General features: G+C 45.1%; 5 protein-coding genes and 1 long non-coding RNA gene across 11 annotated transcripts; 5 read left to right on the top strand and 1 right to left on the bottom strand.

The window, feature by feature from the left end:
• Nucleotides 1-428: 428 nt before the first annotated feature.
• On the top strand, nucleotides 429-3,528 carry LOC136200256 (uncharacterized). Its single transcript, XM_065990614.1, has 9 exons — nucleotides 429-571; nucleotides 622-670; nucleotides 727-782; nucleotides 845-945; nucleotides 1,001-1,171; nucleotides 1,227-1,420; nucleotides 1,473-1,599; nucleotides 1,649-1,719; nucleotides 2,193-3,528. The coding sequence occupies exon 9, from the start codon at nucleotides 2,200-2,202 to the stop codon at nucleotides 3,403-3,405; it is 1,206 nt and encodes a 401-aa protein (XP_065846686.1). The 5' UTR covers nucleotides 429-571; nucleotides 622-670; nucleotides 727-782; nucleotides 845-945; nucleotides 1,001-1,171; nucleotides 1,227-1,420; nucleotides 1,473-1,599; nucleotides 1,649-1,719; nucleotides 2,193-2,199; the 3' UTR covers nucleotides 3,406-3,528.
• A 7-nt stretch (nucleotides 3,529-3,535) lies between these two features.
• On the top strand, nucleotides 3,536-5,934 carry LOC136200255 (DALR anticodon-binding domain-containing protein 3-like). 6 transcript variants are annotated; one of them, XM_065990608.1, is made up of 14 exons: nucleotides 3,553-3,692; nucleotides 3,735-4,041; nucleotides 4,099-4,339; nucleotides 4,391-4,606; nucleotides 4,662-4,729; nucleotides 4,781-4,839; nucleotides 4,886-4,968; nucleotides 5,025-5,151; nucleotides 5,201-5,259; nucleotides 5,308-5,430; nucleotides 5,482-5,550; nucleotides 5,604-5,669; nucleotides 5,722-5,815; nucleotides 5,864-5,934. In XM_065990608.1, the coding sequence occupies exons 1-13, from the start codon at nucleotides 3,560-3,562 to the stop codon at nucleotides 5,773-5,775; spliced, it is 1,605 nt and encodes a 534-aa protein (XP_065846680.1). In that variant the 5' UTR covers nucleotides 3,553-3,559; the 3' UTR covers nucleotides 5,776-5,815; nucleotides 5,864-5,934. The 6 variants fall into 6 exon arrangements, with proteins under 6 accessions (XP_065846681.1, XP_065846682.1, XP_065846680.1 ...); XM_065990609.1 differs by lacking the exon at nucleotides 5,864-5,934 and having other exon boundaries at nucleotides 3,536-3,689; nucleotides 5,722-5,860; XM_065990610.1 differs by lacking the exon at nucleotides 5,864-5,934 and having other exon boundaries at nucleotides 3,552-3,692; nucleotides 4,781-4,830; nucleotides 5,722-5,860.
• On the top strand, nucleotides 5,887-7,797 carry LOC136200257 (uncharacterized). The gene is made up of 10 exons (XM_065990615.1): nucleotides 5,887-6,028; nucleotides 6,172-6,276; nucleotides 6,332-6,398; nucleotides 6,510-6,631; nucleotides 6,690-6,804; nucleotides 6,856-6,958; nucleotides 7,016-7,055; nucleotides 7,107-7,260; nucleotides 7,323-7,455; nucleotides 7,504-7,797. The coding sequence occupies exons 1-10, from the start codon at nucleotides 5,941-5,943 to the stop codon at nucleotides 7,594-7,596; spliced, it is 1,020 nt and encodes a 339-aa protein (XP_065846687.1). The 5' UTR covers nucleotides 5,887-5,940; the 3' UTR covers nucleotides 7,597-7,797.
• A 98-nt stretch (nucleotides 7,798-7,895) lies between these two features.
• LOC136200230 (uncharacterized) lies at nucleotides 7,896-8,404 on the top strand. Its single transcript, XR_010673316.1, has 3 exons — nucleotides 7,896-8,002; nucleotides 8,058-8,243; nucleotides 8,299-8,404. It is a non-coding gene; the product is annotated as an uncharacterized lncRNA (long non-coding RNA).
• A 117-nt stretch (nucleotides 8,405-8,521) lies between these two features.
• Nucleotides 8,522-10,454, top strand: LOC136200229 (large ribosomal subunit protein uL3-like). The gene is made up of 9 exons (XM_065990582.1): nucleotides 8,522-8,611; nucleotides 8,675-8,867; nucleotides 8,921-9,089; nucleotides 9,258-9,387; nucleotides 9,446-9,523; nucleotides 9,587-9,958; nucleotides 10,016-10,111; nucleotides 10,166-10,285; nucleotides 10,349-10,454. The coding sequence occupies exons 1-9, from the start codon at nucleotides 8,609-8,611 to the stop codon at nucleotides 10,391-10,393; spliced, it is 1,206 nt and encodes a 401-aa protein (XP_065846654.1). The 5' UTR covers nucleotides 8,522-8,608; the 3' UTR covers nucleotides 10,394-10,454.
• Nucleotides 10,431-13,346, bottom strand: LOC136200227 (transport and Golgi organization protein 6 homolog). Its single transcript, XM_065990581.1, has 9 exons — nucleotides 12,760-13,346; nucleotides 12,603-12,715; nucleotides 12,390-12,546; nucleotides 12,271-12,338; nucleotides 12,116-12,222; nucleotides 11,573-12,062; nucleotides 10,863-11,522; nucleotides 10,700-10,813; nucleotides 10,431-10,647 (listed from the first exon to the last, which is right to left on the bottom strand). Exons 1-9 carry the CDS (start codon nucleotides 13,205-13,207, stop codon nucleotides 10,459-10,461), a joined length of 2,346 nt encoding a protein of 781 aa, XP_065846653.1. The 5' UTR covers nucleotides 13,208-13,346; the 3' UTR covers nucleotides 10,431-10,458.
• Nucleotides 13,347-13,782: the final 436 nt, after the last annotated feature.

The following is a 13,782-nucleotide window of genomic DNA, read 5'->3' as shown; positions in this document are numbered from 1 at the left end:
GGTAAGAGGCTTGTGGATACGGCTTCGGTTTGTTTGAAAAAGTGCCTGTGGAAAAAAACGGCATATCGCCGTAATCGCTGCTTTTACGCTAAAACGACTTGCACCATTGGAATTAGCGATAAATTTTGCCCCGGAAAAAGGTTGAAGTACATTTTTTGATGCTGTTCTCGCGAAGATATAGCGTGTCCGGTTATTTACCTGCACTAATTCGAACTCACGTGATTTGCACTACCGGATTCAAGTGAGCATATCTCGATAACTACACGACGGACGCCGCTCGGCCATGGCTCGATCGAAAGCTAATAACCTTGCGATTCAGTGCATCATCAAGCCGTTTGCAAAAATGCTGTAATCTGAGCGCAGTAGTCGGTCTTCCGGGAAGTTGCCATTGTGTCCGGGATTTACCTTCACTTACCCTACTGTAGTCGGTGTCGGTGTAGTCTAGTAAATGGAAAGACTGACGAGGCAAATCGAAGACGCTGTAGAGGCTGCCGGCTATTCCAGACATCTGTCAAGTCGGGAGGCCAAACCGACTTCATCATCTGCCGTTCTTCGATAAGAAACGGCTCAGGTTGGTTGTCCTTTCACCGGAGCTCGCATCCACTTTAGATACGTTCTTAGATTTGCTCTTGTCAGAACTGAATGACTACAGTGAGGAGGAGCACATTAGGTCATAGCTTTGGTAGGATGCTCCGTACCAAACTACCGTGCATTATTCGCAAGCAGTTTATACCAAAAACGAGTTGCGGATTTTGGGGATGGTCGAAATGCACCAAGACGATGTGAGCCGATTTTTCTCCATCCTATTAGTGTTTTAAAACTGTGTACGTACATACATACATAGATATCGACTTGCGAATAGGCAAACGACTGTCTACAGGCGAGACTATAGACAAGTGTCTGATTGCTGCTCAGGCTGGACTCAAACAAAGGGAAAATGCGTTTGTGAGTCGTGTGCTCATTCTACATTGCTTTTACATTTTTCTTGTGTATCTTTCAGTAAATGGTGGATGGTCAAGTTTTGGTCCATGGTCAACTTGCAGCGCCAGTTGTGGCGAAGGGACGACATCACGTCAGCGTCACTGCAGCAATCCTTCTCCGCAGAACGGAGGAAAGAACTGCGTTGGGTCGGCTGAAGAAAAGACGAATTGTACGGAAAGACCGTGTCCAGGTACTTTGTAGACTGGAAATATTTTAGTAAGAGTCGTTAATTAATTGGGTTTTAGTCAATGGAACGCGTGGATGGAATGGTCAACTTGGTCAAACTGTTCAGAGTCATGCAGCAGCGGCGAATCGTACCGATTTCGAGAATGTGAGGGTTTGCGTCACGGAGGGAGAGAGTGCGCTGGGCAGGCTGAAGATCAACGCATGTGCAACGTTCAACCCTGTCCTGTCTCAAAAGTCACTGGCACTGGCAGTAGTACGTCTTTTGATCAAATCATTTATTATAGTGGTCATTTTCTATATACTAGATTCTACTACTGTACTCATAAAAGTGCCTGAAAATACGATGCTGAAGAGTGTAGCAATAATATGCGTAGCTATCTTGGGTCTCGTCCTTACTGTGGTTACATTGAAGTGGGCATTCCAATCAAAAAGGCAAGTTTGTCATGATGCCTTTGATTATCCGATCAATGGATCTTTTCAGATCTGATGAGCGAGAATTTGCTGCAAAGCTGTCCGAGTCAAAGACAAAAAAGAAGATACCCTTGACAGAAGGTGAGAAAGATCTTGTCGACACGTTTGTCAGCCTTGAGTCCTCTGATGTTTGATTGGCATTGTGTACGCGTCGTTTGTGTCAGTCTTAGATGTCTATATTTAGCTATTATCAAAAATGAAAGTTTCTTTTTGTTTAACTTGAAAGGAGACGAGTAGGTTAGTTTTTGATTTTCGTCAACGTGAGAGTGTGTTAAAATGAAAGTGGGTATTCTTAGCACAGGTTCTTTTTTCTGTTGATGTCTATATCAACAAAAACGTCTGTTCTCCTCAGTCCAGTTTGATTCCAACAGAGTTAGTAGAAACAACTTATATGTGCAATAAGATTGTATGGTTGTTGTCGTTGTTTGGGGATTCCCAACCTCCCACGCTCCGCTCCTTGAAAGTGATCTGGGGAGATATTACACCCTCCCCATGCAGTTCCAGTACATATAGAACACTCTTTGCTCTCTCTGCTCACTTTTCATTGCCCATAGAACGAATATGAGTCAAGGAGCCGCCAACTTCAAAGTTGAATTGGTCGCCATCGACCACCTGGAGTCCGTCATCGTTCGCCACTTTCCAGATAAAACAAATTTGAAATTCTCTACGTGGGACGAAGTTTTGGAAAGAAGAATCGACTTGGATGCGGATGACACAGACGCAAAGCCCTGTCCTTCAGGAGAAGCAGCTGACACTGGACCGACAGTTATCATTCGCAATGCCGAAGAGCTGTCTCTCAACAGACGCGACAAAAACATTCTAAAAGTCGCCGACAAAGGCATTGTGGCTGTATTCTCCATTGTTGTTAAGCCGGTCGAGTCAAAGCTCAAAGAACTGGCTCAATGCAAAGAACCGCTGAAGGTGATGATTATTCAAGAAATGCTGGACCTCTATTTAGCTCGATACTATAAACCAATTTCTTCTGACGATGCTGGTTTTAGCGTTCGAACCACTGTGCCAAAAAATGTCGTCGACAGTGACAAAGACCATTCCAGCAAAGAAACGCCTGCTTATTGCACCAAATACTGCTACAAAACTTGCGACGTGTCTGAACTAAAAAAGAATATGGAGCTTCAAATGAATGTGTTTTTCTTCGACAGTCCAATTGACAGTGCCTATCTTTCCCGCACGTGGGATTCCGACGTGATTTCAGCAGCCAATAAAGCTCTAGGTAAACATATACCTTACAAAAAAAATGATGAAACGTCGCTAGACTACATGGAAAAATTTGCACCATATCGTACGTGGTTGGTCATCTATGATCCTAACTGCGATTTCTATTATCCGGAGTTTTGCTTTGAGTGGGTATCTCAGTATCGAGTCGACGTTGGAGAAAAAGGAGAATTGGATGCATCTCCTCTGTGTCCTAAGGAGAGAATCCCTTTCTTGGGTAAGGTAAATGAAAGCTTTCACGAAGGGCCTGGTGATCCGAGAACAAAGTGCCCAGCTTGGGTGCACTCTAGAGCCGACTTAGAGTCTAGCAGTCTAGACACGGGAATTGAAATGTGGAAAACCCTTCTAGGGCACACAACTGCCAATGAAAACCAACAGACGCTTCTCTACTACGGAGAGACTATGGTCATGAAAGATCTTCGTGGAAAAGGACCATCGGTTGCTTCTGACGCAATAGAAGACGAAGAAGAACGAGCTGGTTTGAAAGTTGTTTGGAAGGTGAAAAAGGTGACGGACGATGGTGAGTGTGCATGATCCGGACAATTTCCAACATTCTATCAGTACGTTGATCAGTGTGAATGTCAATTAGGTGTAAGTCTGAACGGTGTCAGTGGGTGATTGTGAGTCATTGATTTGCCAATAATTGCGAATGTATAAAACACCACGCCCACATAGCGTACTACTGTACATGGCGACCTTGACGCGAATCGAAGACGCTGTAGAGGCTGCCGGCTATTCCAGACGTCTGTTAAGAATTTGCAAGCTTGGAAACCAAACTGACTTCATTATCTGCCACTCTTCGATAAGAAACGGCCCAGGTTGTCCTTCCACCGGCTCGCATCCACTTTAGATACCGTTCTTAGATTCGCTCTTGTCAGAACTGAATCGACCGGGTGTAAAACGTGGCTGCTTTATTCGTGCAGCCATCGTAGATTCAGACGGCAACGTGAAAATCGAACTCGAAAGATCGCAGCTCTTCTCCGAAGTGGTGCAATCAGCCATCGAGTCCGAGAGGTTCTTTTGCGGCTCATTGGAGCACAAGACCAGAAAGATAGCAATTGTAGCCTGGAGCGTTCGTTGGAAAGAAAGAGAAGATGGACGGTTTCCTCTCGAGTGTCTCCGAACAATGATAATAGGAAAGCACATAAGAAACATATGCCAATCATTGGGGTAGACTATGTCACACACGCTAACTGTACAGTAAGACAGTTGGATACTTGCCTCTAGATGGATATGCACTCTAATTGGAGTCGACTGTGACTGCTTGGACGACTTTGACAACTGGTCGAAGAGACTCGATTGTATGCCTGATCGTCTAGTGAAATTTCCTTCACCTCAGAAAGACGATCACTTCACTAGAGCAATTTTGAAAAAGATTGTGTCGTGTGGCTTCTGCTCAATGGCAGTGGATTCAGATCAAAATGAGACTACTGTTAACTTAGGCGATTATGTGAAGAAAGAAAATCCTGTATGAGATGCGTACACTATGTCGTTTTGAGCGTGTGATTTAGATTTTCAGGATGGAGGCTATGATAAAAGCATTCGAGAGGTTACTCTCTGTGCCAATGGGAAACTAAGTGATCTCGTTTTAAATGTCACTTTGTTGGAGAATTTATTTGATTCTGACTCAACCGAGTCTCTTATTCATTTGGCGCCTGAGAAATGTAAAATTACCGTTGAAAAAACCAGTTTATTGTGGAAGATGTTTTCAAAGAACTCTGCTGCAAGACACCAGGTAAACCGAATAGCGTTTTCTACTACCATAAAGGAGGCGATTTTGTTTTATATAGCAGTTCGTTTTCCACGGAGGCGTATCTTTCCCTGATGGGAAAGACATTTCAATTAGTGAACTTTGCAGGTCAATTTACTTGAGTCCGCTCTTGTATAAGACAATGATCGTCTTTACTAGAACCAGAGAACGCCAGTTTGAGGAGGCGTCTGCTACAAAATATGGTGAAAGTACTGAAAGTAAAACAAGTCTGTTCAAATCTCTATACTAACGTTAGCCTTTTAGACGTTTCTGCTAAGAACATCATCCGTACGCTTACGTCAGCTACCATTAAATACGATTTCATTTCCAAGAGCATTGAAGCTCCGGTAAGAAATCAAGTGTGGTAGTGTAAACGTTTAGTAAGTACCGGTACTTCTTCAAGGTCAAAGTAAGGTTGGATTCTGAAAAGCGTACAGACACGAGTGCGGATAGGGCCGGTGCATTCATTGTGTACAACTATGCCAGACTATGTACATTGTTGGAAAACTTCAGTACTGCAGTGAAAAAAGGTACCGTCTTAATGTAAAGATCAGATAATGCGTAAATAATTTTTTTTAGAAATTTATGAGCCTCTTGGCGAGGTTTCTCAGGCGGACTTCACTTTGCTTCTTGATGACGTAATAAAAAGGCAAACGCGTGATTGCCACAATTTCGAGTTTTTATAGGGAGAATGGGATATTCTTTTCCGAGGCTTATGTCAGTATCACTTGGCTGTCAAAGACGTAGAAAAAAACTTAGAAAAAAACTTAGTCTCACAAGCCACAAGTTTATCACTGCAGCTGAACAAAGTCAGGAAAAAATAAATAAGGAAATGTAATAGGCGGCAGAACTTTTCTCAGGTGTCTTTGTATGCCTTTGCAATGGTCCAGAAGTTCAGTTCCTACTACGGAAGAGTTCGTATTCTAAGTGTAGGCTTGAATTTAGTTGGAATTATCTAAGCACAATTTTTGATTATATTCAGGCCGATAAACCTCATTTGCGGCCGTTGATGCACGCTCGTCTTCATCTCATAATCAGCGTTCGTATGGTAAATAGTATTAGGTTTTTGTAGTACTTCCTACAAATTCGATTTCTTTCAGATTCTGGAACACTTTCTACGTCTTCTAAACATTCGGCCTTTAGAACACATTTAGGGAGAAGGTTTAAATTTTTCTACGGCTGGCTTCATTCAAAGTCTTCAAAAAATTAATAAGCCAATAGATATATAACTAACTTGAATAGCGTGCTAGTAGCTGCTTGTCTCTTGACTACACCAGTGGACGCGCTGTGAGCACAGCTGCAGTTGAAGCGAAAAGTTGATGGCGCAACGACTATGGCCGACATTTATTGCTGCTGTCTTGCTTGCGGGCGATTACGCCCACTTGGCCGCAGGAGCCGTACAGACGAGTAAGAATGCGCTCGAAGGCACCGAATAGACGCAACCGTTCCGCAAACGACGCCTTGCGCCGAGCGAGTCGCTACGACGCGAAGTGGGCGGAGCCCGCTCAATGGAGAATATCTCCCACGTGCGATTGTTTTCTCTTTGCTAGCTCAATGCTCTTCAAACGCGACGTGCGGAAGACAAAGCACTTGCACGTCGTCGACCTGCAAATGCATCGAGAATTATGGCAGTCTTACGGGGACCGATTGCGAACGTAAAACATAGACCAGTTTGACCGTTTCGAGAGAAAGAAAGACTAAATTTTGTAGTACTGGATACCAGTTGTCACACTGGGCAACGGGACTGCGTAAAATGTGAAGGAACGACATGTTTGAGGTAAATCTATTTTTTTACAGTACCCATGTGTGAAAAAAAGTAAATTTTTCGCTGACGTGTCAGCTTACTGTTATGAGGCCTCGATTTTACTCCTGGCATACTTTCTTTTAGATGTTTGTCTGGTTTGTACGTGACTCCCCCAAATGGCGAATGTATCGACGATTGCTCGTCGGGCACTGCAACATTTGTCGTCTCCGGCGAAAGGTTCCTAGGACGAATTTGCGAGGAGACTAGTATGTCGACTGTCGTCAGCGTAGTGGTAAATTGATTTAATTAATTAATTAATAATAGGCGGCGGTGGCGGTTTTTCAACGACTTACGTTATTATTATCTGTGTCATTGTCGTTGTTATTATTGCTCTCGCTATTACGTTGGTCGTTGTGTTGCGATTGAAAAGAAGATCGAGGTGATCAATGAAAAAATAGTCTAGTTCTCCTACGTACTTGGTACTTTCTAGGGGTTTTTGGGCTGTTAATGATCCTGCTGTACCAGACAGTGCTGTAAACATGCGGCAGAGAAGGCCAGAAACAACGGAGGAGACGAAGCGAGAATCCAAAAGGGTACGCTACTTGTTTCGACTCAGAGGAACAAGGTCTGGTCTGATATCGATTGATTAGATTTCAAAGGACCTCGAAGCTCGAGTCAATAAAGGATACGGTAATAGAGATAAAGACGTCTTGATCTAGTCACAATTGTCCCTCTTTTTAGTCGGAGATGATCCCGAGGAGTGGCAGCTGGAAGAGTTCCTGGGCCACTTAGCGAAACTGAGAGACAAGGCGTCGGCGTTTTTGGCCATCCTGAACGACATGAGAAGAAAGATGAAGACCTTGTCTCCAGACTCCGAAGGCGCTAAGCAATGCAAGTAAGTCTTACGTGCACCTTTTGCTCTCTGCCCAAGTCGTGAGAATGTATTGCTTTGCGTAGAAAGGTCATGAAAGATCTGACTCGTCTTCTCTTTCTTCTCAATAAGAAGCCCAAGTCGATAAAAATGCCGTCTGATGGGCTGCAGTTGCTGACCTGGTCGGAGCATGTTCTCACTCGATTTCAAGAGAATAACGTATGCATTTGTAAAGATTATCGCGTGCTACATGTTATGTGTTTATAGCCTGAACGAGCGGAAGAGATTGAAAAGGATGGCGGCCAATTGACGGAGGAGGAGCTTCAGCAGAAGATAAAGGAAGACGAAACTCACTTTTAGGATTGATTGTCATTATTTTGTTACTTTTGAAGGGAAAATGTTTTTGTGAACCGGAGCTGTGTAATCTATCGTTAGTTTTCTTTTTAGCCCTGTGACGTCACAATTGACTAAAGGCATGCCTTGCAAGAGTTATCTCGTCGTGGTTCTTCTTGCCACAGCAGATCTGTATTGCAGAGGTACTGACACGTGTTTGTTGTTCAATCTGATCTCAATTTCCTTTGACGAAAGCAAATGATGCTGACACACCTGGGTATGTAGGCACCTTTTTGAAACGTACAGTAGTCTATGAGTGACGTACAGTAGAGAGAAAGCAACAGATTCAACTGACAATCGCAAGCGAGCTTCTGATCCTGATGAGACCTCGGCAGCAGATGAGCAGACGTTAACCGTACACTACACACAAAGCGTACGTTTAGGCGAATAGCTCCGAGTCAAATCTGCATCACTGAGCTATTTTACAGGGACTTAGGTATTATGTTGTAAACTGGAAGTGTCATAACGGTGTTCCAGCAGTGCAAGGATGTGAATGCAATCCTGGATGGCGCAATCGTATGTCAAAAAAGTCGACTATACTAGCGTATTGCACAGAAAAAATTGAAGAATCGAGCCAAACTGGAGAGACAGCAAAATTCATTGTTCTCCTAACTGTACACCAGATAAGAATATTTTAAGCATTCCACAAATAGCTCAAGGCATATTTAGGTATCACCTTTAGTCTTTTTAGCGGGTTTGATCATGCTCTTTATTACTCTAAAACGCTGGTTTTACATACGAAAGTTAAATCGATTGAAAGTAAAGGTTGACGGAGAGCTGAAAAAAGTGCAGAAGAAGCTGCAGAAGGAATTAGGAGATTCCGTTAATTTGACTCCTACCTCTTGGGTTCCAGAAGAAAGTGAAAACATTGTTTATCTCTCGACACTTCTAAAAGAAAAATAATTGGTCGATTTAATTAATCTCAACCGTCTATACGGGTTGCGCTCAGTGTTGTAATACGCATGCGTTCTGGGGAAGCATGGTGAGTCGAGAAACGTATCGTTCTTTTCCAACGCAATCCTCCAATCGTTCTTCTTCTCGACAGAGTCATCGAAAGTTTCGTGCGCCGAGACACGGCTCCTTGGGTTTCCTGCCGCGAAAACGCAGTCGTCGCCATCGCGGAAAGGTCAAAACCTTTCCACGCGACGACCCGTCGAAGCCGCCCCACCTGACAGCCTTCTTGGGCTACAAAGCGGGCATGACGCACATCGTTCGCGAAGCGGATCGTCCGGGATCAAGTAAATCGACGCCGAAACGAGAAAAAACGCTCTAACCGCCATCGCTCTCGCAGAAATAAACAAGAAAGAGATCGTCGAAGCGGTAACGATCCTCGAAACGCCACCAATCGTCGTCGTCGGCATCGTCGGCTACACCGAAACGCCGCGCGGCCTACGAACATTCAAAACGATCTTCGCCGAACATCTCAGCGTCGAATGCCGTCGCCGTTTCTACAAAAACTGGTAAGAGCGCGCGCGCCGTTTTCGACGCATCGTGGAGGTTGACTCGTCGCCGATAATCGCGTCCGGCACCGCGACGCGGATGCGGACGCGCGATAGTCGGTGTCGCTTCTCCGCTCGGCCGCTCGCGGCTCGATGAGACTCGACACTATTTCTTCTTTTCCCTCAAAGGTGCCGATCGCAGAAGAAGGCGTTTACGAAAGCCGCGATGCGTTGGAGCCAGGACAAGGAGGGAATCGATCGCGATTTCGATAAGATCAAGCGCTATTGTAAAGTTGTGCGTGCTCTTGCTCACACTCAGGTAATGGGAAGAATATGTATAGTTTTTATCAGTGCTTTGATACTTTATATGCATGTAGCCCAAGTTGGTCAAATTGCGTCAGAAAAAGGCTCACATTATGGAAATTCAAGTGAACGGCGGAAATATTTCTGATAAGGTAAAGCATCCATTTGGGAATCATCGCTTCTTATATACTATATCTCTTGGCTTGCCTTACTAGGTTGACTTTATTCGAGAACACATGGAAAATCCTGTCCCCGTGGACAAGGTCTTTAGTCAAGACGAAATGATCGACGTGATTGGCGTGACGAGAGGAAAGGGCTTCAAAGGCGTCACCTTCCGTTGGGGCACGAAGAAATTGCCCCGAAAGACGCACAAGGGCCTGAGAAAAGTCGCCTGCATCGGAGCGTGGCATCCGAGTCGCGTCGGCTTCACGGTGGCGCGCGCTGGACAATTGGGTTATCATCATCGCACCGAAGTGAATAAGAAGATTTATCGTATCGGAAGGGGGTTGCACACGAAGGACAATAAGCTGATCAAGAACAACGCAGCGACGGAGTACGATGACACGGACAAAAGCATCACGCCCATGGTAAGAATTGATAGGGTTTGGATCATGGGTCTCCTAATCATGGCGTTTCTTTCACAGGGCGGTTTTCCTCATTACGGCGAAGTGAATCAGGACTTCCTCATGTTGAAGGGTTGTGTAATGGGTCCCAAGAAGAGGCTGGTAACTTTGAGAAAGGTGGGTTGACGTTGCGCGCGAACGAGACTCTTGGAAAAAAATATCTTTTTTCAGTCGCTTCTTGTGCACACGAGCCGGAAAGCGATGGAGAAGATCACCCTCAAGTGGATCGACACGTCGTCCAAGTTTGGCCACGGTCGCTTCCAGACGCCGCAGGAAAAGTCGAACTTCATGGTAAACGCCCACATATTATATTCCACCGTTTACTAATTATCTTTTTTTTTTCCTACGCTCTAGGGCCTTCTCAAAAAGGACAAGGTCAAGGAAGAAGAACAGGCTTAGGTTGGTGCACGTTGCTCGCGAAATTGTGCTGATTAAATAAAGCCGTTTCCTTTGTCTATAATCTCTCACAACGCTCCGTGGTCCAAAACAGTAATTTTCTTCGTTAGCTTCTCCCGGGGAAAGAGGTACTGCTCCATAATTGTGCTCAATTCCCCTAGTGCCGCTTGCGCGTGAGTTTGCGTGGTGACGTCAGTATCCTTAGATTCGATTTCCTTCAGGCAGCGATAGAGCTTTAGTAATGCATCTCCGGCGATCTGAATAGAGACGAGAAGATTACAGTGTACTAGATCAAGGTTAGTAAATTACCTCAATCGTTAGATTTCCCAATCCCTTGAGAATAGACTTGATTGCAAAAACGGCTGCCTGTCGAACTTGAGGACACGGATCTGATCGTCCTATTGCTACCAAGCATTCCGTGACCTAGCAAAGCACTCCAGTTCAAGATGCCCCATATACGCTATATATCGACCTCGTGCACGCTGGCTCCAAGTGAGTAGCGCAATAGCTGGCAGACTGTAGCGAGTCCTGAAAGGCTGCTTGATCTCACTAGTTCGTTGTCGTCTTTGGCTGCGCTCAGAAATGCGGCAAGCAGGTCTTCTCTGTATTTTACCAGTATATCTCCACTTAGCGACGAAAGCTTTGTGATGGCTTCACCGACTTTAGCTCGTGCTTCCGGGGGATGAGCGACTTCCCACGATCCAAACTCCTTGCAGAGAAGAGGCAGGACGTCGTTGAGTCGGCTGCGGCCCAAAGCGACCAATCCGTTGATGGCGGCCAAATAGACGTAAGAGTCCGCGTGATTAATGCAATCGGTGAAGACGTTTAGAACTGTCTCAAGGTTCTCGAGAGTCTCTTTGTCTTCTGATTCAATCAGTTTCGTCATCTGATTGATGCCTTGAACTTGGGTTGGAAGCAAGCAGTCCGAAAGAAGATCCTTTGCTCTCTGAAACCGGCTTACGTCCTTCTGCAGACTCTGCCTTGCCAGGTTCTCCATCGCAGCCTCGGATCCCACAAGGAGGGCAATTCGAAGATTTTCAGCCACTTTGCCTATGTAGTCATTACCGTGAGCGTTCAACACTGACCCAAGAAGCTCTGCAATGATACTTCTTCTCTTGGAAGATCGTACATCCTAGAAGAAAAGTAAGGTAACGATAAATCTGCTAAAATCCTATCTGTCACCTTCTCCGTGCTGCTAAGCAAACCAGATAGGAGACCGAGTGGAAGTTTAATAATATCTCCTTTCTTGGTTTTCAAATGCTGCCCCCGAATCATCACGTCTATAAACGATTCAATCCTTTCCAGCAACATCTCAACGTTGAGCAATACAGCAGTGCCACGCGTCTCATAGAGCGAACTAGCGATGCCAATTAGTATGAACCCAGAGCTCTCTTCTTCGGTGCAGGGTAGGAGAGCTGTCACTTCAGACAGGACTAACAGTAGGAAGTTGGCCAATGTCTCGTTATTTTTCACACTGCCTTGGAGGCATTCGAGTTCTCCTTCGTAGTTTCTAACGGCAACGTCGCACCAGTGGTCGAGATCTCCTACTCTCTTCTGAGCATAGTGACTGCTCAACGTGGAGCAGGGCATCAGAGATTCGCAGAGAATGCGCAGTGAAAGGACTTCCTCTGCTGCTTCAAAATACCATCTAAGAAGCTCCATCACGAGAGATCTGAATTATGCCATATATATTATAAGATAGCAGGATTCAGCGTCAGACTTTACCTAGAATGGCATTGACTGCACAACGACGCCAGTCTAAATAGCAATGGAATAGTACAAGCAAAAACAGTAAGAACGGGGTCATGAGAACGACCGTGCAAAACAAAAAGCTAAGAGAAAGTGAGCATTAGATAAAAATATCCTTCTCAATGACTTACTCTGTGAAGGAAGTTGATTCGACGGAGAACGTCTTCATTATCGTTCACTTCGTCGCTTACAGAAACGCCTAAGCCAGACCCACTCAGAGCTACGCTTAGCCTGCCTTGCAGATCGTTACCTCTTTTCAAAAGATTGGCTAAACAGCCTTTGATAGGCTGAACTACAAATTTTCCAACGGCTTCCTTATCCTTATCACACAGGGAAAACAGAACGGATGCACCAGTTTGACGTAATCCGTGAGTCAAACTTTTCTGTGACGAAAGCAACTCCACTACCTAAGAGCGCACGTTTTAGTCAACGAGAGTCAGAGGCATTTTTTAATTTCCTAAACCTGGCTACACATGTTTTCAAAATAGCTCAAACGAGACGACGCTTGCCGAGGCAAACGTGTTGCAAGTGAAGCAACCATTTCAGGTATTTTCACGGAAGCATCACTGCTGCTCACTAAGACGAAAATTGACTACCATTAGGTTTGAATCATATTCTACCTTGGGAGATATCAAAGAGTGCAGTCGAAAGAGAAAGCAGCCCGTTTCTGTGTAATAGCCTCTGAGAAAGTAGCATGCCACAAGTTGTACGAAGCCAAGTGGGACTTTCCACAACAGTCTTTGGTGAAGCATTGCGAGGCGCCGAAGGCTTTCTTGGTCCCTGTAGCAAAAGCAGTTCTCGCACAACGGATGGCTGGTACGCATTATTTAGCAGTTTGCCCAAAATTTCCTTGCATTCCGTTTTCTGTGCGTCCGATATGCAATCGTGGGCTTTATCGCGTGCTTTGCAGCCACCGTAACAAATCTGTATCAGAGCACAAAGCAAGTCTCCAAGGTGCTTATTCAATAGAGTTGCTTTCAGCGAGGGATGATTCTGACAGAGCATTAGTTGACAAATCAAACGAGAAAGCGTAGACACGCAATATTCCTCGGCGCTATCCTCAATCATTTTCTCCACCACATGAGCAGAGATCGGACAAACGACTGCAATTGACTGTCCAACACCTTGCTGAAGAAACGGGTATATGCCAAGTGCTACAATCGCTTGGAACGCCAAGCCGAGAAGATTTTGCTGGCTAATGCTCAGCGAGTCTGGAGGAAGGGATGGAGAAATTGACTGGGATGTTGTCTTCGTCTTCCTGTCTGACTGCTTTCGTAGTTTTATCAGTGCATCGCAGAGACGATGGAGAAGATCTAGGCACACGGAGACAAACAAATGTCGGTCTGATGATGAGGACGCCTTTGTCAGTATATGACGACGAAGAGCTGCACCGCACTCGGGCGAGCTTGCAAGCTGGTCAATTTTCCGCTTCAGAAAAGAAAATTGATCTTCTTCGGCAAGGCGTTCGTCCGGAGAAAAAAGAGAAGAAAACTCGACGAAGATACCATCCATTGCGACCGGATTGCGACCACGCTCACGCAGTGCAACGCGCGCTAAGGTTACAGCATCAAATTTTAAAGTGCTGTCTCTACTTCTCTTTTATAAGCTAGCTATACCATGAACTCATTACTGATAAAGCCTGC

The sequence above is a fragment of the Oscarella lobularis genome, chromosome 2 (genome assembly GCF_947507565.1).
Source record: "Oscarella lobularis chromosome 2, ooOscLobu1.1, whole genome shotgun sequence".
Classification (NCBI taxonomy): Eukaryota; Metazoa; Porifera; class Homoscleromorpha; order Homosclerophorida; family Oscarellidae; genus Oscarella; species Oscarella lobularis.
This window is presented reverse-complemented; position numbering and strand designations above follow the sequence as displayed.